Raw genomic sequence first — 26,742 nt, 5'->3', positions numbered from 1 at the left:
ACAACTCTGGATCCTATCCAGGGTTTTCTTGCGAGATGAACAGAGGGACACTTTAATTGCCATAAGCCTCTCGAGTGTCTCTGCACGAAATTCACGCCTCTCCAAAAGGGTAGCGGCGAGAACACTTCAAAGAATGAAATGTATGTATGTGATTTTGTTTTGTTATCGTCTTCTTTTTGTTTTTTTATGTCTTCAGTTTATAATAAAAATTTAATATTAAAAAAAAGAATGATTTTTTTTTTAAAAAAACACCGACGTTTCGGTCTGACTCCAGATAAATGCATTCGAGGCTACTAAAAGCCATTTAAAAAAAAAAATCCCTCCGCCGCTAGTTAACCACAGTAAAGCATCACGCGTCCGTCACGTGAAAAGGCAGCAACGCAAACCGACCGCGCGTTAAACTGAGCGCGGGGCGACAGGAAACCGCTGCCTAGGGCTAGCTAGGCCAGGGGTAGGCAACTGTGGCCCTTTTACAACCTGTGGACTTCAACTCCCAGAATTCCTGAGGCAGCTTGGCTGCCTCAGGAATTCTGGGAGTTGAAGTCCACAGGTTGTAAAAGGGCCACAGTTGCCCACCCCTGAGGTAGGCGAACTGCTCTCTCTCGCGCTTGCCCCGTTTTGCTTTGACGGTATTCTCGCGAGGGCTGGATTCTCGCGCCTACCCTTCTCCCCCTCCCCCCCTTTTTTAAATAAATAAATAACAAGGAGGCGTGGTCTTAATTGGAATCAGGTGACAGCGAGGGCAATAACGACGGAGGGGCGGGGGTGGGGCTGAAGTCCCGGGTCATGTGACCGCGCCCCTGAACGTTTTTCACCGCTGCGTTGGGTCTCGGCTCTCCCGCGTCCCGTGTGGTTGCTGGCAGCTTCGTTGCGGCGCTCCTCTTCTTTCGCGTCCTCCCTTCTCTCTCGGAGAAGCGCTCCGTCATGGCGGGCCGAAGTGCGGTGGGTTTCCTCTTGGTGGCTGCCCTGCTCGGTGAGTGTGACCGGGGGCGGTTTCTCCTCTCCCCCCCCCCCCACGACCCCGCAGGGCGTTTGTGGGCCGTTCGTCTTCCCTCACGGCGAAGGCCCGCAGGGAAAGCCTCCCGGCTTCCTGCGCAGCGCTTGGACTCGCCTGGCCCTTCCCGTGAGGGAACTGGACGAACTCCCTTCCTCCTCACACCCCACCCTCCAACCTTTACCCGGGGGGGGCCGGTTTAGCAGGGCGGCCAAAGGGGAAGGTAGGGCGGCCTCTCCTCGGTAGGTTGGCCGCCTCCTTGCTTGGCGAGGCGGTTCCGTCGGCTGCCTTTCGGAGAAGGTGAAAGGATGGCGGAGAAAGCGGTTTCCTTTTCCCCTGCTTGCTCTCCCTCCCCGCTCACACATATCCGCCGCTTCTGCTCAGCGTTGATCCGGGTCCGAACCGGATCGGCTGTTTAAACTGCCCATTAAAGAACGCGTGATAAAGACGGAGCGGCTGCTAGGCAGCCTCGGCCTCCTTTTTGCGCTCTGGTGTCCTTTCGCAATGCTTGGAGTAGTGAAATCAGTGCTTTTCCTTTCCTTCCTTTTCTTGTTCCTGAAATTCACCCGAGCGCTTTGGATTTGCCTTTTCCCAGCCTCTAGTCAGCATTTGGAGGAAATGACTAATTGCTTTCTCCTTTTTTTTTTTTTTTGTCCTTTTTTCTTTTCATGCCCTTTTGGGGCACTGTAATGTAAAATAGGCTGCTCTTCCACCTTCCATTATGCTGGATAATTGGGAAATTTTAAAGCTGGAGGCCTCGGTTTTTGTTTTTTTTTTCCCTTCTTCCTTGGCCGAGTTGGTTGCTGTATTCTCCTCCCAATTATGTTCGGCTGCTGAGATGCTCTGCTCCAGTATTTTGACTTACTCTGTACTTCTTAGAACTGCAGAGGTAGATTGTGGGCCATAGGTGTTAACTTATGCTGGCTCGGTGTTCAAAGCTTGTACTACGGAAAATAAGAGATGAGAGTTGAAAAGATCAGCGCTAAGTCCTTCCCGACTATATTCAGAGAGAGAGAGAAATTAGTTCATTTTACTCATTAGGGAATAATAGCTTAAGGCAGCAGTTTTGTACAAGAAGGCTGCAACTTCTCCCTGCTCAAAGGGCAACACGCTGTTGGTGTTATGCAAACTACTGCCAGGTTTACAGATTTATGTAGATGGTAAACATCTTATCCTTGAGAAAATTCCCTGTGGTTTTTCTTATGTATTTTCTAAGTAAAACAAACCATTTTAAAATATTTTGCTGTGTCATTTAAACATGGCTTATTTAGCATATGACAGCAGAACTCTTGCTCCCCACAAAGAATGGTTGATTCTTTTTTTCCTCCTCTGAAGTTTCTGGATTTGTACTTCTTCTAAATGTTCTGTCTTTGTGATCATTTAAAGAACCCAAATTTTTCACATGGTTGATTATACAGGTAAGGTTCAGTTGGTTCTATATCCAGGTATTCTTTACCTTACTTTGTGAAAACTAGGTGTGATTCTTTGTAGAATCATGTAATCTGCTACCATTGATCCAAATTACAAGGGTTTTTTTTTATTTTTCCCTATGTCAGTATTTGTTTCCAGTATACTTACTGTGATTCTACAATGTTTATGATAGGGTATGTTCCTATACAAACTTGAGTAAATATTATTGAACTGTATTTACACCAAAGATTCTCAGACTTGTGACCTTGGAAAGTTATAAATCTGTGATACCCCCATATGAATAAAACTAATGAATTCATTCATTTACTTTTGTGAGAAATAAACCACATATCTTTAATAAAGTGTTAATCTAGAGGCCAATAGAACAGCACAGTTTTATAACATAAAATATTTTACCTGAAATAATAAAACACTATATTCAAAACCTTTAAATAAAGTTTAATTTTACAGAATTATTCAAATTTAGAGTGTATCTTAAGACTCATTTCTTCTGTATTCGGGATTGAGATATGTATTCTTTTAGAGCAGCAATTGTAAATAATCCTGACCTTGTCAAGTTGCCAGGGCAGAAGAGGAGCATGTAATGAAAGCTATCCACACTTTGGCTTCACAAGCAATAAGAGCTTTGCTTTGACAAGTCAGTTGTTGGCTTGTCCAGGCAAAACAAGTAGTGCTTCTGATAGAGCTTCTGCTTTGTGGGTGTAAGCCTTTAGGCTTGTGTATATAAGGCCTGAGGCTTGGCATATTGTACTGTAGCTGTGGTTGGCCAAGTTGAAGAAAATTCTGTGGTAATCCAGCCTTGTATGTTCTCCCTCAGACTGGCCTACAATAGTCTAGATCAGGGGTGGGCAAATGTAGCTCTTTTACAACCTGTGGACTTTAACTCCCAGAATTCCTTGGCTGTCTCAGGAATTCTGGGAGTTGAAGTCCACAGGTTGTAAAAGAGCCACATTTGCCCACCCCTGGTCTAGATAATACACAATTTCTTAGCTTGTAAGTAAAATATTAAAGAATACCCATAAAAACTATTGATTTAATAGTGGCTGGTTTCATTGTGGTTCTGTAAATGAGATGGATTAAAAAAATTCTTCAAAATTTGACACAGAGCAAATGTTACCTCATTCTTTCTTGCTTTGAAAATATGTCTTATTTCATTGCTTATGATTTATGTTTTCAAGAGTTATGCAGGGAAAAAAATGAAGTCAATATCTTTTTGAGCTTAAGTATTTCATAAATATAGCTTTCCAATGCCAACATACCTTTACTTTATCTGAGTTGAATCTATGAATAATTTGGTTTACAATGTTTTAGTGACATTGAAGCAGATTAGGAAAACAAAAGGACATTGTTTAATTAGTGAAGTCAGTCTTCCCTGTTTATCATCAGCAAAGATGAAAATGTTCTTGTTATCTATATGTTTAGGCACTGCAAAACTAGAATTTTAAAAGATAAACTCGTAAATATGACTCTGAATTTGGTTTTGTATTTGATATTCTGTTTGAAAGCCAATTTGTTACCTATTATGCCTTATAGAAATAAAATATTTCTATACCTTCTTTTAAAAGCATGCAAATAAAATTCTCTTTCAGAGTTGTTTTTGACTTTTAAAAAAGCTAATCCGGCATGAAAATTGAACTAGAACTCTATTGGCTGGAAATTGCAATTTATTGCCATGATATGTGACTTTCATAGCCACAAAAGTTTCAAAATTAAACTACTAATCCAATGTTATTCTCTATAGAAATGTATTTATTAATTTATGCAGTTTACTTCCCAATCCAGTTGGATTCCAGGAAATATAATAGTATTAGTAATCAGACACAAAGATACAATAATACATTGTAGTCAGTTGCAATTTTTCCATATAATTGCTGTGTATACAACTAGGTAATGTTTTTTAAATTCTACTTTGAAAATTACACAGTTTTTATACGAAAAATAGTTGTTTGGTTGACCTGGTTCAATTCCAGATTTCTAATAAATAATGGACTGGATTCTCCACCATTTGTAGTAAGGTCTTTGCATCTGCCTATAAGCTCAACTGATGAGGGCACTGTTGTAATTTAAAATGAGACATAGGGCTTTTAGAGATCAAATAGGACAGAAAGAATTGAAGGAATAAAGTGGCTTTATATTTAAGAAAACTATAGACTTTACACAGGAAATGCCTGTTTTTTGTTTTAACTTTCCCTATGTTCTTGTGCTCACATGTGCTATTCTCAAGACCCACTTGACCCCATAAAATACTCTGTGTTTTGACAGAACCAGGACAGAATTATATAGGCATGACAGTATAATACGATTATACGATTTACTTAGGAGTAGAACTAGATTACAACTTTACTCTTCTGCTCTTTCCTTTTGGGGACAATTACACAGTTGCTCCCTAATCTTAATTTTCCAGTACCTTTATAATATTAGTCCTATTAAGTAATGAAAATGGATGTTGTATCCTATTAAAGTGGCTTCAATTTTTCCAGTAAATGAAATAGGCTACTTTAAGATAAATACCACTTTTGTTTTTTTTAAGGTTGCATACTCTAATGGGGTTGGGATCTACTTGAACAGCATTTCAGTATTATGTTTTTACTGCTTATGCTGAGAACTATGGGGTGGAAGATTGGATTTGGTCAATAGGCAGAATCCAGCTCACCACTTATTCAGTGAGCTAACTTGAGGTCTGGAATTAGAACTTATTTGATTTCATTTGGAACCTTATCCAGTACTGTAGTAATATAATTTTTTCTGGGCTTCATCTGGTATGCATCTTCCCTCAGTGAAAAAAGAGGTGACAAACTAGTAGCATTCAGAACTGCCATTCCCCCTTTATAGGAAGAAGTAAGTATGAGCAAGGAACAGAGCTTTGATAGAAGGTAAGATGTGAATCAAAACTGCTTCATCCTGGTTTTAATCCATGTTAGCCTGCAAGATTGATACATTGATACTGGTTTGCCCTACAAACCCTGTGTGGCTGACTATGAAGATGGAAGAATTATCTTCATTTGATAATCCTAAATGTCAGGTTTTACTATTGTAAATATCTTGTCTCTAGGTCTTTTTAAAATCCCAAATCTAAGACAGAATACTCATTTTGTAAGAAACTAGCCTTCCCCCTTCTTCCATTTTTAAATAGTGAACAAAATCATAACAGAAATCAACGTATTTGGCGTATTCAGAAGATGCTGGGGTGCAATGTGTATCTTTTCTGATAGGAAGCAGTTGCTGCCCCATAAAACGTAGTTTTGCTTAGATGTAGATTTGATAATATGTATATCCAAAAGCAGAAGGAAGGGCAGAGGAGACAATACTTCTACTGTAATTTGGATCTAAATTGCGCACATTTTAACACTTACATGGGCTACAGGCACTGGAATAAGATGCATTCCAGTGTTGAGATACTACAAACCCAGTTAATTTGGACAAAGGGACAAGGGTATAATAAGTAACAGGGTATAATAAATCCTGCATATAATCTGATGTCAGACTTTTTTAATGTTAGGAAAATCTTATTCGGTAGCACTATAAAGTTATTTGTAGCCACTTTTTTAAAAAGAAAAAAAGGGTGCTACATTATATGAAAATTTGTATAGTATCTAGAAGCTAGACCTGAAAAAAGAGAAGTACCAGTACAAATAATGCCAATTAAGAGTTACTACTGATTTATAATTGTAAAATTAGATGCCTTTTTTTAAAAAAATAACTATCATATCAACTTTTTCCTCTTCATAAACTATATGTATATATGTTACCATAGCCCTTTTCAAGGGAAATAGCAAAATGGGGAAAATACAGAGAGGGATTAGGAAATAGCTGGATAGAAAAAAGGAAGAAAGAAAACATGGCAATAGGAGAAATAATGAACAGAAGAAGGGGGTGAAATTGAGAAAATTGTGGAGCAAACCATTTGCCCATCTAGTATAGCATTTCATATTAGTAATCAATTTGATGCATTTGAGATATATGGACAAGTTGGTGATATCCTTCTCTTATCAGCAGGCAGTAAATAAAACATGCTGCCTATGACGTAAGAGGAAATAAATATTCATCAATATTAGTAGCTACTTGAGAGCCTTCTCTTCCACAAATATATCCAATCCATTTAGTCATCAAAATTGTCACCAATAATTTGCCGATAGCAGATTTCAGTTTAATTATACACATTTTTTTTGCTGGGGTGAGGATAGGAGAACATCTTCATACAGAGAAACTACAGTCGGGGGGGGGGGGGAGATTTTCTTTGACAACATTATTTGTGCCATACATAAATGAATTGCTGTAGCCTGTTGTCATAGCAGATCTTCAACTCCCCATTTTGTTTTGACTTTTACTATATCTTTTCCAATTCAGTAATAACATCTTTAAAATTCATTGACCAGGATTGAGCGCAATACTCCAGATAAAGTCTTACAATAAATTTACATATTACATTATAATTTACCAGTCAGATCTAATTAGGTCTAATGATTCAAGGCGTGGAATATAGTTCTAACAGCAGCTGCAGAGAGTGTTGATATTGCCATCAAGCGCTCCAGTGTGAATCTACAGTCCTTTCCCTTTTCAGTCACTGTCAACAGTGCTCCCACTACATTTGTGATATTTTGTATGCCTGATATATTACTATCTATCCTATGACCTCAGCAGTGAGAAGCAAAGCATTCAGTTTCTATGCTAGTTTTTTCAGCACACATTGTCCTGATGTTTTCTTTGCTCAAATTCCTATTTTGAAGAACTATTTTGTTTTGTCTTAATGTTTTTAACCATTGCTTTTCTGCATCTTTTATTGACAGCTTGTGTTTATTTAGCCATGTTTATGAACAAGAGATACATTTTGTTGTAATAAGATCTCTGAGTCTGGTGATTATTCACTTCAGTCTCCTCTTGAAACGTAGTTAAGAAGTACTTCTTGACCTGAGATGCACATTGTGGCTAATATTCTATTATTACACTTTTAAATAATTCTGAGCATTGTGGAAAAGACTGATCTTGACTCTACTCTAATTTTACCATGGCTTTTGAACTTCTTCAGTAAGGCTTCATATACATGGATGCCCAAAGTTGTGCAATATTATGATTCCAAGTGGGAGAAGAGGGAAGCCTTCTTTAGGCCTTACGCAATATTCACTAGGCACATCGCCCCTTCTATTTTTTAAAATGAGACAATCATGGCTTACAGTATCTGCACCATTCAGCAACTCAGTCTGCAATTATTTAAACCAGTGTATTGCTTTGTTTGCAATAGCCTCAGCTGTTCCTAGCTGGGAGTGTTAGAAAATTTAAGTTCACAACTAAATTATTTATAGGGAAGGAAACTTAATCAGGTAAATATTTTTCCCTCTCTCTCCAAGTACAGAGGTCAGACTGAGAATACAGACTGTATAATCCTAGTATTGAAGCTAGTACTGACCCCTGTAAAAATAACTCTGTGGTTATAGCTATTTGCAGGTAGTTTGAAGAGTTGATCTAGATGGCACAAGCAGATTAATTAATCTCCCAAAAATCTTGTTTTGAGCTACCAGTTCTCCTTAGGGCAAAGCAGTTTTCAAAGGAAGATTTGTTAGTACCCTAAATGCTGAAAATGTACTTTTTTCTTCTCCTAAATATAATCCATAGCTCCCCCATCCTAGTTCTCACGTTCATTAGGTTTTCAGATTGAAGGAAGTCTCACTAGAATATTAGAAGCAATTTTAAACAATTTGTAAAAAGCTATAAGGACAATAGTGCCAGAAAATTCTACAATATTCTAAAGTGCTGTATTGTTAGTAGCATAATCTGTTCTTGTTCCTGTTTGTACCCTTTCAAATAACTTGTGTTGGTATTCATTATGCATTCTGTATGAAGCTTGGATAAAACACTGACACAAAAGAGCGTTTGCCACATTATATATATATATGAAGGATTATTTCTTCAAGTAGGAATAGTGCACACACAAGAAAAATGTGCAGCTGTATTGTAACGATAATGGCAATCTCATTTTGTCCTACCCTACACTCTACTGTAGAAAAATGCTATAGATGTGTATGATTGTGTATACAAAATTACTAATTGTAAGTTTAAGGTAGGAAAATGATATTACAGGGACGTTGTCTCTTGAGAATTCAATGCACAAGGAGTACAGCATTTTAAAAATGCAAGTCTTTGAAGAATTGTCATATACAAATTACACTGTCACTGAGTAAATCATTAGCTCTTATGGGTGATAGTTTGTACAGTTGCTGTTGACAACAGCTTGTACTGTAATAACAGGAATCTTGTTAATGAAGTGTAGCTAAGAGATGAAGTTAATATTACTTGCTTTTAAAACTTTGTCTCCTGCCAGGCAGAATTAATATGCACAAGTTTGTAAGGTAGTGCTTTTGGCATCAAGAACCCCCCCCCCCTCAAGAATTAATATTATCTCATTTTTAAAATCTGAAGGAACATTAACATGGGAGGGAGAGGGAATAGTGTACCAGTATTAGTTGGGTAATTTTGAAATAGTATTTTAACCAGTATGTTAAGAGTTCTCCATACAAATTATGCTGTAGAAACTTTGTTAACAAAAAGAAATCAACTACTCTCAAATTAATCGTCTTGCTTTGATTCTTACTGCCTCTTCAGTATGTTTAATCTTTGTGAACTTGTTCCATATACAATAAAAGAGGTATAGATGAATATTGAACACAGATCGTTCTTAAATACTAAGCTTCATAAGGCAATTGTATGTAAACAGGGTAGGATGAATGCATTCATTCTTAAATCACTTTCTACGTACATAAGAGCTCTACATAAGTTAGAATCCTGACTAGGTTTTTCTTATATAATAAAGGGCTTAGATCGCTTGTACAAACAAGAACTTTATAAAGCATGAAGATCTTCTGAATGTATTTGTACTATATTGAATCTCAAGTTACAGCTCTTTAAGATAATTGTAATCACTGCTTTGTTTTTCTTCTTTTATATATTTATAGGGTTTTTACAAACAGCAGCGTCATTTCAAGTGAAAGATTCAGAAGGAAAACTATGCCTATCAGCCAATTTCTCCATGAGGTTCACAGTGGAGTTCGTCACAAAGAGTAGTAAAAAACAGGTGAAACTACTGAAATTTAAAGGGATACTAACAATGCATATCGTTAGAGCACTCTGTCTCGGTACAGGTAGTCCTCAACTTACAACCACAGATGGAGTGAAAGAGCTGCCTGCTGGAGGATGTCAGGTCTGATCTTGCAGCCTGCTGAAGGATTTCCCCCCTGCATGGAGGAGGAATCCTTCAGGGAACTTCAGAAATGTCCTGCAGCCCATGACAGGATTTCAGTTCCCCTTCATGCACAGAGCTCCATGCATTACTTCCTCAGTCCCATTGAGTTTTTCAGCACCCTTCTGTCCCCTCCCCTTGCAGCCGGCTCTTCCAGATTCCCCAATAACTTTTGGGGAAACTGGCAAAGAGAATGGCAAATGGTGATCATATGATTGCAGGACAATGGGCAACTGGTGATGAATGTGAGCCAGTTGCCAAGTGCATGAAATGCGGTCGTGTGATTGTGACCTTCAGAAATACTTTGCAAGCTGTTAAAAAAAGAAAACCCTTTCTGAGGCGGTTGTAACTTTACAACATTAAATGATTGGCCAGAAATGGAGGACTACCTGTACTAACCCTCTTCTGCTTTTTAGATTGTATGATAGCAAACTTTGTGAAACATGTACTTTATATGTGAAAACCAGTTTGATATAATAGTTGGGCCAACATCAACCAGTGACTTCATGTCTAGAATGGACCTAGATCACCCAGTTTCTAGCCTGGTTCTTGTAGTCCCGCTTAGGCATGAAATCAGTTGGGTCAGGTTAGGCCAGTCATTCTTTTAGCCCTAGAAGAAGAATGCAATGGCAAGCCACTTCCAAAAATCCTGCCAGGAAAATTGCATGGTTTTCTTGAAGACAGATATTCACAGCTCCCTTTGCATGCATATGTTCAGCCTATTTTGTGTTATATTTTAAATATTAAGTTAAAGAATTCAAAAAATAAATCACTGCTGAAAGATAAAATTAATACTTGCAGTGAATCAGTGCAGGTAATTTATACTGTATGCATGGTGTCAAACTGTAAAAAAAAGGTTATGTTAGTTACCATGGGCAACTAACCTGGGCAATTTAAGTGCCTTTGCAAAACAGCAAAGTAGGTGGTAATAAGAAATATAGTTTGAGGTTGCACAGAGACAGACACTGACAGATCAATCCTCCAAGTTGTCCAATAGTTTTGAAAGCCATCTAAATATATGGCCAACACCAGATCTGATGGCAGCAAACCATGGTTTCAAATCTACATAAGGCAATATTTTTTATTGCCCTAAATTTCCCAACATTTTGTTTCAGTAGATACCTTTGAATTCTGTTGTTCCTGTATTTTGGAATTGAGGATTGGACAGGGTATACTTTCATCTACATTTTCCAGTCTTTTCTTAAGTATATTGTTTATAAACTAAAACAAATATTACATTTTTGTAGAGAAGCTGCTTTGACACTTAAGCTTTTTGTTGTCCTATCTATATACAGAACATGTTTAGTAATACAGTATATTATTACTCTTATTGAGTGTGGCAGTTAAAGCAGTACTCCAAATATGTGATTGCACAATAGTTTTATTAAGTTTGTGTACTGTATTGGCAGTGTTGTTTTCAAGCCATTTATTACTGAGTCCATGGAATTGAAGGAATTTAGTTCCTTCTCATTTTATTCACACAGAAATTGCAAAGGAAGAAAGTTGGTCCAAAGTGAACTAAATGAGGATTTGACTCTGAATTTTTCCTATCCTAGTTTCAACCATGAAGTATCTATACTGTTAACACTATTTTCAAATTGCTACAGGGTTCTGAAACATTTTATTAGTATAAATCCTACCCATCCAAGATGTTATATATTGCTCTTTTATTATTTGTACAAAAAGTACTCCTTTCCTTTACTAGAAATCCATCTTAGTTCCACATTTAACTTGTAATTCTGTTAAATTCCTTAATAACCAAAGCAAATATAATATAATATAATATAATATAATATAATATAATATAATATAATATAATAAATATAATATAATAATAACATAGCAAATACTATGTGATGTGAGCAGCTACATTCCTTATTTAGAAAAAACATACTAGTAACATTAGATGTTTCTTTTTTTAATACTAATTTTATTAAAAATTACAATTGCAAAGATTAAAAAATGCAAATGAATAAGACAGTGAAAAGTAAGAAAAATAGAAAAATAAATAGGAGCATAGTAAATAAGAAAAATGTATAAAGAAACAACTTTCTGCTTTATAAGAAATGTAAACAATTTTAGTAATTTACCCCATCTTATTTCAGTTCTTATCAGTAAAAGTCTTTTAAGGACTTTCCATTAAGTCCGTTAAAAGTCCAGAGATAATATCTATTTTGACCTTGATCAAATATGTTGCATTCCTTCCTTTTATTTTTAACAGTCTCTTTTTAAAATCACTATTAGAAAATTATCCAAATCACTCCCTTGGTTTATTACATCCCTTTTATTATCTTTCCTATACTATACCATATTTTTATTTGTAATTTTTTTAATCCACTTTCAGATCAGTTTCCACCTTGTCAGGTAAAACTTGTTCCTTTTCCATAACATCTTCTAAACACAATCTTTGTCTAGAGGCAGCCATTCTTAAAGTTATTTTCTGGGTCCTTTAAAAATATCATTCAATATATCAATATATGCTTCATTTTGTATTAGCAAGTCAGATTTAAGTGTTCTCCTTTAATCTTCTCCTGTAATCTTTAGTTCTTTTTGATTCCTCTAGCATCCACCCTTCAAAGTCTTACCTATCTTTTTTTTAAGAATTAAAAACAAAATCATTTTCTCACAGGAAGGCTTCTTCTAATTATTTCCAAAATCTTATTTCAAATCCATCTATACCTCAATCTGTTTCCAAAATCAAAGTTCTAATCACCCTTTTTGCATCTTAACAAAAAGAAGTCGAGCAATTTCCAAAAGTGGTTAGAAAAGGAAATATGGGAATTCAGTGTTCTTTTGAAATCACTGACTGCTGTTTTATGAAAACGGCTAATCCCTCATCTCCCAGAGCTCTAAAGCCACTGGAATCCCACTGTCTTGCAGTCTCCTCATTAGGAGCAGCTCTCTGAAGCATTTGTAGGTGATCTCAAATCCACTCCTTATCCAGAAAGGTATTTCAGAAAGCCAACCAGCCCTTCATTCTGCTGTGGTTGTTGGCTCTGCTTTTAGTGGAATCATCTTCAGTTTACCTTTTCTTCGCTGGAAGTCAGCATTACATTGTGTGAAAATTATTAGGCAAGCTGTATTTTGGAGGATTAATTTTATTACTGAACAATTACAGTGCTCTCGGTCAATCCAAAATGTTAATACTCAACCTGAATATTTAAGAAAGTAAAAGTGAGATTATGGCTTTCTTAGGAGAATATCTATATGTGCACAATTATTGGGCAACTATTAGTGTGCACAATTATTTTGCAACTAAATGAAAAATGAAAATTTTCCCATCTCATTTATTTTCATCTGTTAAAGTGAGAATACTAAACAAACAACTCAAAATTTACAAATAAACATTTCTGACAGTTCAAAAAATAAATAAATCGGTGACCAATATAGCCATTCTTCTTTTCAGTAACAGTCATAAACTTTCCATTCATGGAGTCTGTCAATTTCTTGATCAGTTGATGATCAACCTTTTGTGCAATATCAACCACAGCCTCTCAGACACTGTTCAGGGAGGTGTACTGTTTTCCTTACCATAAATCTCCCATTTAAGAAGGACCCACAAGTTCTCAATAGGATTTAGGTCAGGTGAGGAAGAGGGGCATGTTATTATTCTTTCATCTTGAAGGCCTTTACTGGCTAGCCATGCAGTGGAGTACTTCGATGCATGTGATGGAGCATTGTCCTGCATAAAAAATCATGGTCTTCTTGAAAGATGCAGACTTTTTCCTGTACCATGTCTTCTAAAAACTGGCAGTAGGTTTGGGAGTTGATTTTGAGTCCATCTTCAACCCAAAAAGGTCCAACTAGCTCATTTTTCATAATACCAGCCCATACCAGTATCCCACTTCCACCTTGCTGGTGTCTGAGTCAAAGTGGAACTGTGTGCCCGTTACTGATCCAGCCACAGGCCCATCCATCTAGTCTCTGAAGAGTCACTCTCATCTCATCAGGCCATAAAACCTTTGAAAAATCTGTCTTAAGATAGTTCTTGGCCCAGTCTTGCCATTTCAAGTTATGTGTCTTGTTCAGTGGTGGTCAGGTTTCAGACTTCCTTACCTTGGCCATGTCTCTCAGCACCGAACACCTTGTACTTCTAGGCACTCCAGGTAGGTTGTAGTTCTGAAATATGGAAGATAATAGGTTCCTGGTAGATTCATGTTTGATTCTTCTCAAATTTTGGCAGTGAAGGTGCGTCTTTTTTTCTCAACACATTTCTTGCAACCCTGTTGACTATTTGTAACGTAACGTTTGATGGTTCTGTGATCAGGCTGCAATATGTATCTTAGCAATTTTAAGAGTGCTGCATCCCTCTGAAAGACTTGTTACAATTTTTGACTTTTCAGAGTCAGTTAAATCTCTTTTTTTAGCCCATTTTGCCTGAGGAAAAGAAGCTGCCTAATAATTTTGCACACCTTGATATAGGGCCGTGATGACGAACCTATGGCACACGTGCCATAGGTGACATGTGTAGCCATATCAGTGGGCATGCCAGCTCAGCTCTAACGCGTATGTGTGCGCCGGCCAGCTGACTTTCGGGTCTTCTGGGCCCACTAGAAGTAGGGAAACAGGCTGTTTCCTGCCTCCGGATGGCCTGGGGGGTGGGGAAAACCTGTTTTTCTTTCTTACCTGGCTCCAGGTCCTCTCTATGCATCTGGGGAGGGCGAAAACAGCCTTCCCCAACCCCTCAGAGGCCCTCTGGAGGCCTGAAATAGCCCGTTTCCCAACTTCCGGTTGGACAGGAAGTGACGTTTTTTGCTGTCCCCAGCCTCCAGAGACTCCTAGAGAGGCTCCGGAGGCTGGGGACAGCAAAAAAGTCACTTCCTGTCCACCCGGAAGTTGGGAAACGGGCTATTTCAGGCCTCCGGAGGGCCTCTGAGGGGTTGGGGAAGGCTGTTTTCGCCCTCCCCAGATGCATAGAGAGGATCTGGAGCCAGGAGCCAGGTGAGAAAGAAAAACGGGCCTACTAGGCCATTGTGTGCCAGAGGAGGGGGGGTCGCGCACGCAAGCGCAGGACAGGGCACATAGAATTATGGGTGTGGGCACATGTGCGTGAACCCCTCCTGGCATGTGATGGCAAAAAGATTAGCCATCACTGATATAGGGTGTTGATCTCCTTAGGTTACACCCTCCCTCATTACACAAATACACATCACCTGATATGCTTATATCCATTAAGCATTTAAGTTTATACAGCTTGGAGTTGGAAAATATGCATACAAAGGACGATATGGTCAAAATACTCACTTGCCTAATAATTGTGCACAAGGTGTAGACATTTCTAATGATTATTCCTTCTAATGATTATTCCTAAGAAAAGCTTTTTAGAGTATAAAATTAAAATTAAATGATAATGGTTGAATGAGTGGTTGAAAAGTTTTGCTTAAGAACCGTCTGAATTCTGTATATATCTAGAATGGATGTATATGTCAAGGCTGCTCCAAATACATGGGCATGTATTAATCATGAATGATGAAGGAATTACATGTCTATCAATACTGGGCATATAAAAATTATCAAAAATTGATTTACTAGTTTGATTGAGATTTGGCAGATTTGTGTATAGATCTGTATTTACCCTTGATATTTTCACAAGATTGTTGTGGGGTAAAATAGGCGGGAAGTGTGGTAGATATGTTTGTCACCTTGAGTTATGTGTAAAAATAATAAAGGTGGGATACAAAATAAATACGTATTTGTTAGATCACCTTTTATAAATTATTTGTGGCCTTTACACGCAAATGAATATCTAATAATCTGTTATATACTATTGTGGGCTTGTTGAAGGATGAACTAAAATCAGGGGGGATTGCATGTTAAATCTACAGGTGTTAAATATAAATAATCTCTTATGTCCGTCAGAATGCAACCTTCATACTTCCAACTGAGGCTTCTGTAATGAATGTTAGCAGCTGTGGCAACAAGTTAAAGCCTGAAGAAATTCTTGTAGTTGGATTTGGCAAAGGACATTCATTAAATATGACATTTGAGAAAAAAGAAACATCCCGCTACGTGGCCAGTGCTTTGGTGTTCAAATTCAACTTGAATGATTCTTTATTGTTCCCCAATTCAACTGGTGGAGGTAAGTGAAGAGGTTTTATTTTTAAGGTTTTCAAAATCATCTGCATAGGGAGGTGTAATTGGTAAAGGTGTTGAATTAGGAACAGAAAGATGGATCAGAAAGATCCATCATGAGCTTCAAACACACTCTAGGTGGCTTTGGGCTACTCTTTTGCAGTCTTGGCCCAGCCTCTCTGCATTATGGGTAGAAAAATAGGAGGAGAAAGCACTGTATATAGGGACTTGAGCCCCTGAGTGGAAGATGGGGTATAATAAATAATAGTGTTGGGTTCCACTTGTATAGAATTCTCTGAAGAATCTTAAACTATTGTCTGTTTCTTGCTACAGAACTAACAGAAGAAATGGAGAGAACTGATATTCAAGCAGACTTAAATACAAAATACATGTGCCATAGCAACAAGTCAATAACTGCGGAAAAAGTGTCTGTTTTTCTTAGTAATGTTGCAATTGAGGCATACGTTACAAATGGCACCCTCAGTAAAAAAGGTAAGTTCTTCTAAAGAGTAACCACGCTAAGTTAAGTATTTCTATTCAGTTTAAGTCTAGCACTGAGTCTTATCCACTTTCATCTGAAACTATTTGACAGTTTTGTAATTGTTTTTGAAAAGTACACATTGCAGGCTTAGTAGAGTGCTTGATTTCATTGAATCATGTAACTTTAAAACATATTTTAAAAACAATTAGTATTGTTGGGGCAGATGCACTTGGGGGTTATATGTGAATGGCATATTTAGAGATGCATTTAAAGAAAAAAGGAGCAGATTCTCCCTTTCTGTCACATTTTTAAAATTCCAGTTTGGTAATTATTGTTGAAGGAGCTCTTTGGTTCCATCCATTGTTTTGGGGCACTCTGTTAATGTTTAATTAGGAATTTCTCCTGGCTATTGGAAGTAAGGGGTTCATAATTTTTCAGTAAAGTGTTCCAGCTTTGTAATTTGTAGTTGTTGCTTTTTAGAAACAATTTGTTCTGAAGACAAAGGTCCTACTATTAGTCCCGTAATCACTACTCAACTACCAACTCACATACCTTCAACTACTGTTGTTACAACTACCAGTGTACCACCCTCACTAAAACCAGAAGTTGGACACTACAGTGTAAATGGTTCATCTGGGATGTGCTTACTTGCTTCTATGGGTCTGCAACTTAATCTTACCTACAGTGCACAAAATAAGGTATATAACTTTTTAATATACTTTTAGACTTTCCAGAAGATCAGATCCTTGCAACTAGAGCATCTTTTTAAAGCCTCATCACTCTAAGTAGTAGTTCTAGCTCTAGTTCTTGTCTGTACATGTATTCTGTACACGTAGAACATTTTTCCATAGCTCATTTCCATTTATTTTTATTAAATTTAGAAACTTCCCATCTCATACTTCCCAACTCTGGGCGGTATTCAAGTAAAATAATAATATTGCTGTATCTATATTTGTGTTACATATAGTATACCTTAATAAGATAGCTTTGAGAAGTTTATTTTCAACTTTAAAACAAAGTTTTAATTATATTGCAAGCTTAGAATGGTTGAAACAATTGCTTTCAACTGTGAATATTATTAAAAAACTTTAATCAGACTACACTATGGTGCAAAATGCTGTATTCGCCTTATATAAATAATTGTGAGATGTATAACAGTTCTTTACTGTTTGGATAAATATAATTGAATTAAAATAGTACATAACGATAATTGCTACTTTTTCTTCTATGTGAAGCTCAAACTTTCTTTCACAATGTTTTTTTTTTAAAGACTGTTCTTTCAAAAGTGTTGAATATTCCACCAAATGCAGTTTCTTCTGGGAAGTGTGATAACAGCACAGTTACTTTAAACTTAAGTTCTGGGAGCACCAACATTTCTCTCCATTTTGCACAGGTAAGCATAATTCAATGTACAGCACATTAAGTAAGCACATGACTTTAACTTACAACTTCCTGCCAGCTTCTGACAAAATTAATGGGGAAGCTGGAAGAAGTCATAAATCCTGGGAAGCTTGCAAGCAGACCAATGGAGGAGTGATTTCCACTGAGTACAACTATATGGGGGATGTTTGCAGTGGTCTGGCATGCATAAGCACCACCAGGCCGGGTTGGTGGTGGTGGTGGGGGGTGCTGCAAAAAGAAACTATAGGAAAGTAGAGGGAGCAAATTCAACCTCTGCCAGCTTCCCCATTGATTTTGCTTGTGGGAAACTGGCAAGGATGATTGCAAATGATAATAGCAGGATACTGCAGTCATCACAAGTGTGAGCCAGTAGCCAAGCCCTTGGATTGTGATCACGTGATTGATTGAGGGTGCTACAATAGCTGGTATTTGGAGAACCATTTTTAAGTACTGCTTATTCTGCATCATGATAACTTTGAACAGTCCCTGAACAAGTGGACTTTTACAAAAGATTATCTGTAAAATAAAATTTAAAGTCTGTCAACAGATAACTAAAGGTTCTTAATCTGCAGATTGTAGTATATTTCTAAAAAGTTTTAATTACTGCTACTAGACATTTGAATATAATTTTTCAAACTTCTCACATTAGGCATGTTTCCTCTGAATTAAAAACTGCAAAGTATTTGAACTGCAAACATTTAAGTTAAAGATAAATGAAATTAATAAGTCATTAAATCTTTTTTTTTTAAGAATTCAAGTACTGAGAAGTACTTTCTTCATGGCATCCGCATAACTGCAGATCTTCCTTCTGAAGCTACAGGTAAGAATTAAATTCCTTTATAAAATGTTAATATTCTAAAGGTTTAAAAAATACATAGTATGTTTTAAAAGTTTAAACTTCTCAATTAAATTCCTTTCACATTTCCTAAATTAGCACTAATGTACATTATTCCTTTTCTCCAAATGATCTACCAAATCGTTTAAAAAAAAGTATTTAAGCCATAGGGTCTTTGACCAAATTGTCAGTCATGAGTTGATGGTTTCTAACTAAATAAATAGACCACTTTTGAACTTACTGTTTGATGGAGGGCAGAACATCAGTAGCAATGGTTGACTGCTCACTTTTAGTTCAGTTCTACATCTTGCTCTCACTAGTTTTTTAAGTTGCTTTTAATTTGGATTGTTTCTGTAAATCTTTTGCAGAAAAAAATATCAGTGTGGCCAACAATAGCCTAAGTGCGCTAAAAGCTACAATTGGAAAATCTTACAAGTGTGTGGCAGAAGAGATAATTCAGGTTTCAAACAAAGCTGCTCTCAATATATACAATGTTCAAGTTCAGGCTTTCAAGATTTCAGGATTCAAATTTGGAGCAGGTAAGGTCTATGAATACAGATTTAAAACATACTGTAGCTTATTGCAAATACGCATTCCTTAGAAGCAATTGAAATGTTTTGTTTAAATGTATTTTTAAGCAATTTAGGCCTATGTTCTTTCAAAGCAGTATTGAAAAAAGTGTTCTAAGAGGCAACACTGCAATTCCCGTGGCATGTAGACAAATTCTACATTAAAAAAAACAAAAAACAAAATGGGGAATTGAAATTAATAGTCATTTGATTTTTCTCTTAAGAAATGGCACGTTTGTGGTAAATAAAATATCTTTTTGCCATTTCAAATTGGAAACTAACTCTGTGCCTTGTTTCTTCTGGAAAGTAGAATCTGGCCAGGTAGAAAACTTCAATTTTTGAAAATCAAAATAAATTTTATATGGCAGAACTGCCTAAAGACAAGATAAGGACTTCTACCACTAGGAGGATTAGAAATTTGTACATTTTATTTGATCATTGGCAAGTGAAGTGTCAAATTGCATTTCTTTAATTTGAATGGAGATGGCTTTTTTCCAAACAGATAACACCTAGGCTGGTTTTACACATTGTTCTAAGGCATACAATTTGTTTGTCCTAATATTATGGCAATATTGTTTTATTCAGTGATTATAACAAATCATATTCTAGTCTAGCACAATATGAGAAGCCAGTCTATTTGTAATCTTAAAGCTAGTTCTCCATGTCAATCTATAGATTTTTACCACTGTATTCTAAGTGGTACAAATACAATTATCTCAGATGGTAATTTTTACATCTAGTGTAATAAATAATATTTGTAGTTTGGGTTCAGTCAGATGCTTTGACAAATTACAATAATCCATTGAAAGAATTACATTGTACTTGCCTTGCTCTTTTATCTGTTTAAAATTGAGTTACATTTATTTATTTTTCTTTCAGTGGAAGAATGTCAGCTGGATGAAAATAATATGTTGATTCCTATTGTAGTTGGTGCAGCCCTTGCTGGACTTGTCCTCATAGTGTTGATTGCATATTTAATTGGCCGAAAGCGTAGCCATGCTGGTTATCAAACAATTTAATGATTTGCACTGAATTAAACCAGCATGGAAGAACAGCAGTTGCAAGAAGCAGAAAATTGATTCCCCTCCCCATCTTCTCCTCAGTTAGATTTATGAGGGAGCACAATCTTTTCCTTACAACTGTTTCTTGCAGTGTCTGCTTTACTAAATGTGAAATCCATCTTGTGGCATTTAACGATGCACAAAGGATAACTTTAGTTCTGTTTAATTTTGCTAATGGGTTAAATATTTGCCCATCTAGAAACAGGCTGAAATTTTATGAATGCTTTTCTGAATTGGCATGGTTTATGTCAACTACTTAAATGAGGATGATATAGTTACTTCATACTCCACTTAAATTCAGATTAATTGTATTTAACAAAGGGAAATTTCCACTTTCTGGTACTACCAACCTGTGCTGACCTACGTTTTACTGCATTTACAGTAATGATTGACCAACCAACCTCTGCTATTCCCACTTTGCCTCTACCTAGGTGTGTATCATTAATCTTTAAATGCTAAGCTTGGTATATGCAAAGTGTGAAAATAAAATGTGGCTAACTCTTGATATATTTTTGGTCTGTCAGCTTAGTAGGAGCTGGCCCTTTTTTACATGAAAATGGGTGTTACTTTATTTTTGGTAAAGTGAATTTCAGTCTCTTGTTGAAAGTTCAAAGGAGATCCTGTTTCTGCACATGTGTACAATAAATTTCAATCTGCTAATTCTTGCTTTGATTCTGGCTGGGACTGTACACTGCAAGGATCAGTTATGAATGCATTGCCTGTAACAATGCTAATAAAGACTTTTCTGTATGTTCTCAGTGTTCTTTTAAGCAATTACAAAGCTGCTTTGATTTTGAAGTACATTTGTAAAGTTTGGAGGGTAACACTCTTACCTCAGATTCTTAGTTGTAAACTATAAGCCTAAAATATTAATCCATGTTTTGTATTTCAAATAATCTTCCTTCAGTCCTTGCATAGTTGATTTTTTTCCTTTGGAAAAGGGTGGGGTGGAAGAATTTACCATTAAACAAGTGGGTATGGAATTTCCTTGTCACACCTGGACCTGAGCTCTTGTGTTCGCTATAATTTATCCATAGAGATTCCCCCACAATGCCACAGCAAGCTAAAATGTTACAAAGTAGTAGGTTGAATAAGGAAAAAGAACACAACTTGGTTATTTCTTGATAGAATAACTTTCCCATTAGCAGCCCATGGGAGTACATAGGAGACTGCAGCTGTTGTACAATTGACAGTTCTGGGATGAAGCAGATTATTCAGGGCACAACTTCACATGAAGCATTTTGCTCGCTACCAGTTGCATGCAGAAAAGTAGAAAGAAACATAAAAACATTTGTTTTCTAATTTGCTGTAAGGTGTAACTGCTGGGTTTTTTTGATTCTATCAAAAGTTCACTATTCAGAACATAACTGTGTGTGTGCATATAAATAAAATATTAATCTCATTTAGCAGAGCTAAACAATAGGAAAAGATAGATATGCTGTTCTTAAAAAAAAGAGAGATTAAGTGGAGCACTCTTTTCTAAACAAGGATCTCTACTTAAAGTCCAGAGCCTTAATATGGTTGCAATTCAAAAAATGATAGCTTCAAATATACTTTATTATATAGTTTTGTATTCTGTTATTACAAAAATGTCTGAAAATATATAGTCCATTTGTTGAAAAGGGATTACATCTACATTACATTTTATTTACATAATAATTAAAGTGTTTGTGCTTTTTTTTTTAAATAAAAAAAATCCCATTGAACACATGAAAGGCTGGGGCTAATTAGTGAAGTGTCAATGGCAGCCTGAGAAAAATTGTATCTGAGCAAGTGAAGGAATGTTCATTTATACTGAAGCAGTCAAATTTGCTCTACACGTATCTCGTAGTTTGTTTATTGTAGTCATTCGCAGACTTCCAGGTTCCGTAAATATTTTCTAGAATTGAAAATTAAAGTATTAGCATACACTACAATGCAAGGAAATATCTGAGTGTGTGTTTCATGGTACAAAACGAGCAGAATCACATTGATCAGAAAGTGCAATGAGTCAAATCTCTCTAGAATGGGATTCATCAATTATTAAATAATTATAAATTATTACATTTACAAAATTCCATCCAGATTATTACATATAAGCATTAAGAAATATTAAAGATTCACTTGCAGTATATTAGAACATGAAAACTAGTGGGTCTTGTACCAATTTGGTCAGATAGATATAGGGCTAATTTTCCTCCATAGCTAAGTTTCCATGTTTAGACACAGTCCACTTCTAAATGCCAGTTAAATTTATGCTGCAATTGTAACTTTCTCAAGGTAATCAGGCTGGCCAAAAATTAGATGGGTCTTAGAACTGACTCCATCAAAAGTTTAGAGAATTTATATCTAACTCCAGAGATATTTAGTTGACTCAAAATAAGGACTTGTGCTTAGGAATAATTGGAACATATTATATTCAAAAATACTGAGTTTCAAAAAAAAAAAACCTATAAAGAAAACAAGTAAAGCAGCAATCTTATGCATGAAAACTCCTTTCAGAGTGAAAATGGATAAAGACGACATTGTCAATATCCATAAAATCATATATGGTTTATATGGCATGCAGGGCCGGATTTTCCTATAGGCTAACTAGGCTTCAGCCAAGGGCCTCAAGTTCAAGAGGGGCCTACACAGTGGTGGGATTCTGGGGGTTCTAGGGGGTTCGGCCGAACCCTTTGTTAAATTGCTGGCTCGCCCCGCCCCTTGCCCCGCCCCTCCGCACTATTATTTATTTCCAATAAATGGGGCGGGCGAGCCAGCAATTTAACAAACGGTTCAGTGTTTTTTTGTAATTTATTGGCCCCGAACCGTTTGTTAAATTGCTGGCTCGCCCGCCCCTCGCCTCCCACCCGCGCGGCACCAGCCTACCGTAGCCAGGGGTAGGCAATTGTGGCTCTTTTACAGCTTGGCTGTCTCAGGAATTCTGGGAGTTGAAGGCCACAGGTTGTAAAAGAGCCACAATTGCCCACCCCTTCCCTAGCCTGAGTTCCGCTGCCTGGGATCCACGTGGGCTGCCACGTGCTTCCCCACCAGCTCCGGACGCAAGAGAGCAGGATGGAGAAAGCAGCTTCCATGCCTTCACTCACCCTCACTCTCTGCTCTGTTGGATCGCCGGCCGTTCGCTTAACCCGCCCACTCCCCATCTATTGCTGCCTCCGCAGTCCCAGCTGATGGCTAGAGGAAAAAAAAACTTCAAATTCTTGCCGCGGGGCTTCAAAGGGCCGCCCTAGAGCCAGTGGTGCAGCCGAACCCTTTGTTAAATTGCTGGCTTGCCCCGCCCCTCCGCACCACTATTTATTGCCAATAAATAGTGGTGGGCGAGGGGCGGGGGAGCCAGCAATTTAACAAAGGGTTCGGTGTTTTTTTTTGTAATTTTATTGGCCCACGGAGCTTCAGCTTAGGCTAATTAGCCCTTGCTTAGATCGGCTCCTGACCCCCAGCTGATTTGCTCTCAGCTGTTTTGCTCAGAGCTCTGCTGCTTGCTTGGAAAGATTTTTTTCCCCCTAGTTATACTGAAAAACGAAAGAGAAAGTAAAGGAGGCTGTTGGCTTTGCACGTTTGAAAATTAGGCAGGCAGATTTCTTTTTCCTCGCCAAAAAAGGTAGGTGCAAACAACATGAAATTTAGGGAAAAAGAGGAGATTTTAAAACACAAAAGAAAAAAAGCTCTATTTAACTAGGGAATTGTAATAATTGAGATACTATTAATTGTATATTGTGTTGAAAGCAGAAATGGTTAAGTTGTGGTTTGGAGGAATATATGGGGGAAATTATTTGGTTTATTATTATTGGTAAATATAATTAATTGATTTGTAAGAAATTGGATTGCATGGAAATAATTGGAATATTCATGTTCATATTGATTAATATACAAAAAAGGTAGTTATATAACTAATTGATTTATATTAAAATGTTGAATTCATATTAAACAACTGTAATATTACATAATTAACCAATGTGAGGATGGATATAAAAATAGATGACAATGGGAAGGGGTATAATATAGAATAGAAGGGAAAAATTGAATTTGATTAAGATTAGAGATGAGTATGAAGGGTAATATTGGTTTTTTACAAAAATAGATGAGGAATAAATATGGCAAAAAGGAAATATAGAAATTGTAAATTTAATTGAAATGACTAAACACTGTTTAAATTTATGAACCGGCCAAATACTCTGTTCAAAGAAAATACATTGTATGTTTGTATGTGTGTTTCTAATTATTGCTATTTATTCATATTTGTTCTCTTTTACTCTTTAAAGTTTAACAATTCATTCTTTATCTTAATATCTTTATATTTGTTTGGGGTTGGCTTTCTTCCCTTTCATCTTTTTTATTGTACAGCAATCTTTCTCCTCAAACCTACCACCTCTCTCTTTTCTTTCCCTCTTACTTTCTCTTCCTCCCCTTCTTCTCCTCCCTACTTCCTCTTCCTTTCTCCTTCTCCTCCTCCCTTCCTCCCTCTCTTACCCTCCCTCCTACTCTAATTTCCCTTCCCTTCCTTCATCCCTCTCTAATGCTGTATCCTTTTATGCATATGGACTACTCAGAGGGCTGAAAAAGTTATTTCTGACTGGTCCTCGCACTTTTGACCAGTCCTCGAACTTACGACTGTCCTCACATTTTACGTTTTTGCCCTATCTTGTCACCATGGTGAAGAGAAGCAGTTGTGAAATGAGTGACATGGTTGTTAAGAATGCTACAATGGGCATAAATGATGACCAGTCATAAGTGCGAAGACCGGTCAAAAGTGCGAGGACCTGTCAGAAATGACTTTTTTCAGCCCTCTGGGTAGTCCTTTTGTGCATATGGAGTACTCAGAGGGCTGAAAAAGTTATTTTTGACTGGTCCTCACACTTTTGACCAGTCCTCGAACTTACGACTCTCCTCACATTTTATGTTTTTGCCCTATCTTGTCACCATGGTGAAGAGAAGCAGTTGTGAAATGAGTGACATGGTTGTTAAGAAAGCTGCACCGGCATAAATGTGAGGATGGTCATAAGTGTGAGGACCAGTCAAAAGTGCGAGGCCCAGTCAGAAATGACTTTTTTCAGCCCTCTGAAAAAAGTCTATGCACATAGCCACGCCCACCCGGTCACATGACAAGCTACCCATGCCTACACAGTCATGTGACCAGCTAGCCACGCCCACCCAGTCACATGATTGCCAAGCCACACCCCAACTAAGCCACGCCCACAGTCCTGTTGTTAAAAAAATTGAATCCCACCACTGGTGAAAGGGCCTCATAAGTGGAATAGCCTAGGGCCTCTTTTCATCTAAATCCGGCCCTGAGAATATCTCTCAGGTTTCCAGATATTTTTTATTATTCAGTATTTATTTATGAAACATGGGGCTGCTCCTCATCTGTGAAATAAATTATATGGCTGTTCACATTGTGTGAAGCTAATTGAAACTAAGATGACACTTAACATCCCTAGAGGAAAATCATGAATATAAATGAATGGTAGGCTTTACTGAAGCAAAGTGACTTTTCAAAAGTAAGGGCTCTTGTTGGGTTAAAAATAGTTCCAGAAGTTCCATAGAAAGAATACCAATAAAAGTAAAATGGGATCTATTATCTGTATATCCTTAGCTGTTTTGGTTATGCAAAGATGAGAGAAACGGTGACTCTACAATGCTATGGATCATTTCCAACACGATCTGTGCCCACTGCCAAGAGTTAGATCCTGATCAGTTCAAGATTGTCTGACTTTCCATCCTTCCAAAGTCAATAAAATGAGGATACCAGATCGTTGGGAGCAATATGCTGACACACTAAAACGCTCAGAGTGCTGTAAAGCACTAAGAAGCAGTATATAAATCTTAATGCTATTGCTAATTTTATTCGGGGCAGGGTGATAGTTGGATGGAGCTGTTTTGTTTTACATATTTGTCTGAGCAGCTCATGATCTCTCTCTTTTTTTTTTTTAATTATGAGCCTCCCAGGGTTGTTAGGCATTGTGCAGCCTACACATTGTATGACTAAATACAACGTATTTCAGGCTTAAACAATCTTATGAACAACAATATCAATTTTTATAGCAGATTTATAGTTTTCTAGGGTGGCACTCACCTGCATAAATATGTGACACTCAGTTACAAATGGTCCTGTAGTAATCTGCTTAAATTTTTCACAGATTTCAGGAAAATTTTTTGCTTCCAAAATGAAATCTTGATGTTGCTTAATTAATGTTAAGGCCACGCGAAAGATTATTTTTGATCCTTCATAAAACAAACAGTCCCAAATTCGGAGCACAGTCTGTAGAAGAATGAAATTAGTTACTGAGTGTATGAAACACATGCACTAGAATTTGGATAATTATATAAAAGGCAATTCAAGTTGGTGTCAGTTCTCACTTGCCTCTACTGGAAGAATGTCAATGAACAAACATATAAACCAACGGGATGCCACCAAAGTCCACAAGTTGCCATGTTTTTCCATTAATTCTGCTACAGCTGGATTCTTCATTTTCACAAGGTGTCCAAGAACATCTTGATCTATTTTCAGACCCATCATTTCAGGACTATAGTAATCTTCAGAAAGATAAAACAAAAAATTATGTTATCACAATACAATTTATTGTATTAAATATATATATTCTGTAAGAGATATCTAGCAGTAAGAAGGATCTCTCCTTCCAAAGCTAATTTGCATCTTGTCTGGTCCATGGGTCGTCCTGTGAAA

The 26,742-nt window shown here is 37.1% G+C and overlaps 2 protein-coding genes across 4 annotated transcripts in view; one reads left to right on the top strand and one right to left on the bottom strand.

Annotated features, from left to right (window-relative positions):
- Positions 1–772: 772 nt before the first annotated feature.
- Positions 773–20,825, top strand: LAMP1 (lysosome associated membrane protein 1). The gene is made up of 9 exons (XM_034419086.3): positions 773–973; positions 9,373–9,491; positions 15,516–15,735; positions 16,062–16,220; positions 16,690–16,907; positions 17,480–17,602; positions 18,361–18,430; positions 18,814–18,984; positions 19,894–20,825. The coding sequence occupies exons 1-9, from the start codon at positions 925–927 to the stop codon at positions 20,031–20,033; spliced, it is 1,269 nt and encodes a 422-aa protein (XP_034274977.2). The 5' UTR covers positions 773–924; the 3' UTR covers positions 20,034–20,825.
- A 789-nt stretch (positions 20,826–21,614) lies between these two features.
- Positions 21,615–26,742, bottom strand: part of GRTP1 (growth hormone regulated TBC protein 1) — a 38,428-nt gene continuing 33,300 nt past the window's right edge. For all 3 annotated transcript variants that reach the window (XM_034419094.2, XM_034419104.3, XM_034419097.3), the window contains 3 exons: positions 26,419–26,591; positions 26,131–26,316; positions 21,615–21,954 (listed from right to left, as the gene is read on the bottom strand). In XM_034419094.2, the coding sequence (XP_034274985.1) occupies positions 21,865–21,954; positions 26,131–26,316; positions 26,419–26,591 (449 nt within the window). In that variant the 3' untranslated portion in view covers positions 21,615–21,864. The remainder of the gene's footprint in view (positions 21,955–26,130; positions 26,317–26,418; positions 26,592–26,742) is intronic.

Source organism: Pantherophis guttatus, chromosome 5 (genome assembly GCF_059756535.1).
Source record: "Pantherophis guttatus breed Tessera chromosome 5, ASM5975653v1, whole genome shotgun sequence".
Lineage (NCBI taxonomy): Eukaryota > Metazoa > Chordata > Lepidosauria > Squamata > Colubridae > Pantherophis > Pantherophis guttatus.
Note: the sequence above shows the minus strand (reverse complement) of the source record. Positions and strands in the feature narration are given on the sequence as shown.

Coding starts and splice junctions, on each gene's coding strand:
- LAMP1 (XM_034419086.3), top strand. CDS start 925: ATGGCGGGCCGAAGTGCGGTGGGTTTCCTCTTGGTGGCTGCCCTGCTC. Junction 16,908..17,479: donor CCTACAGTGCACAAAATAAG/GTATATAACTTT, acceptor TTTTTTTTAAAG/ACTGTTCTTTCAAAAGTGTT. Junction 17,603..18,360: donor TTTCTCTCCATTTTGCACAG/GTAAGCATAATT, acceptor TTTTTTTTTAAG/AATTCAAGTACTGAGAAGTA.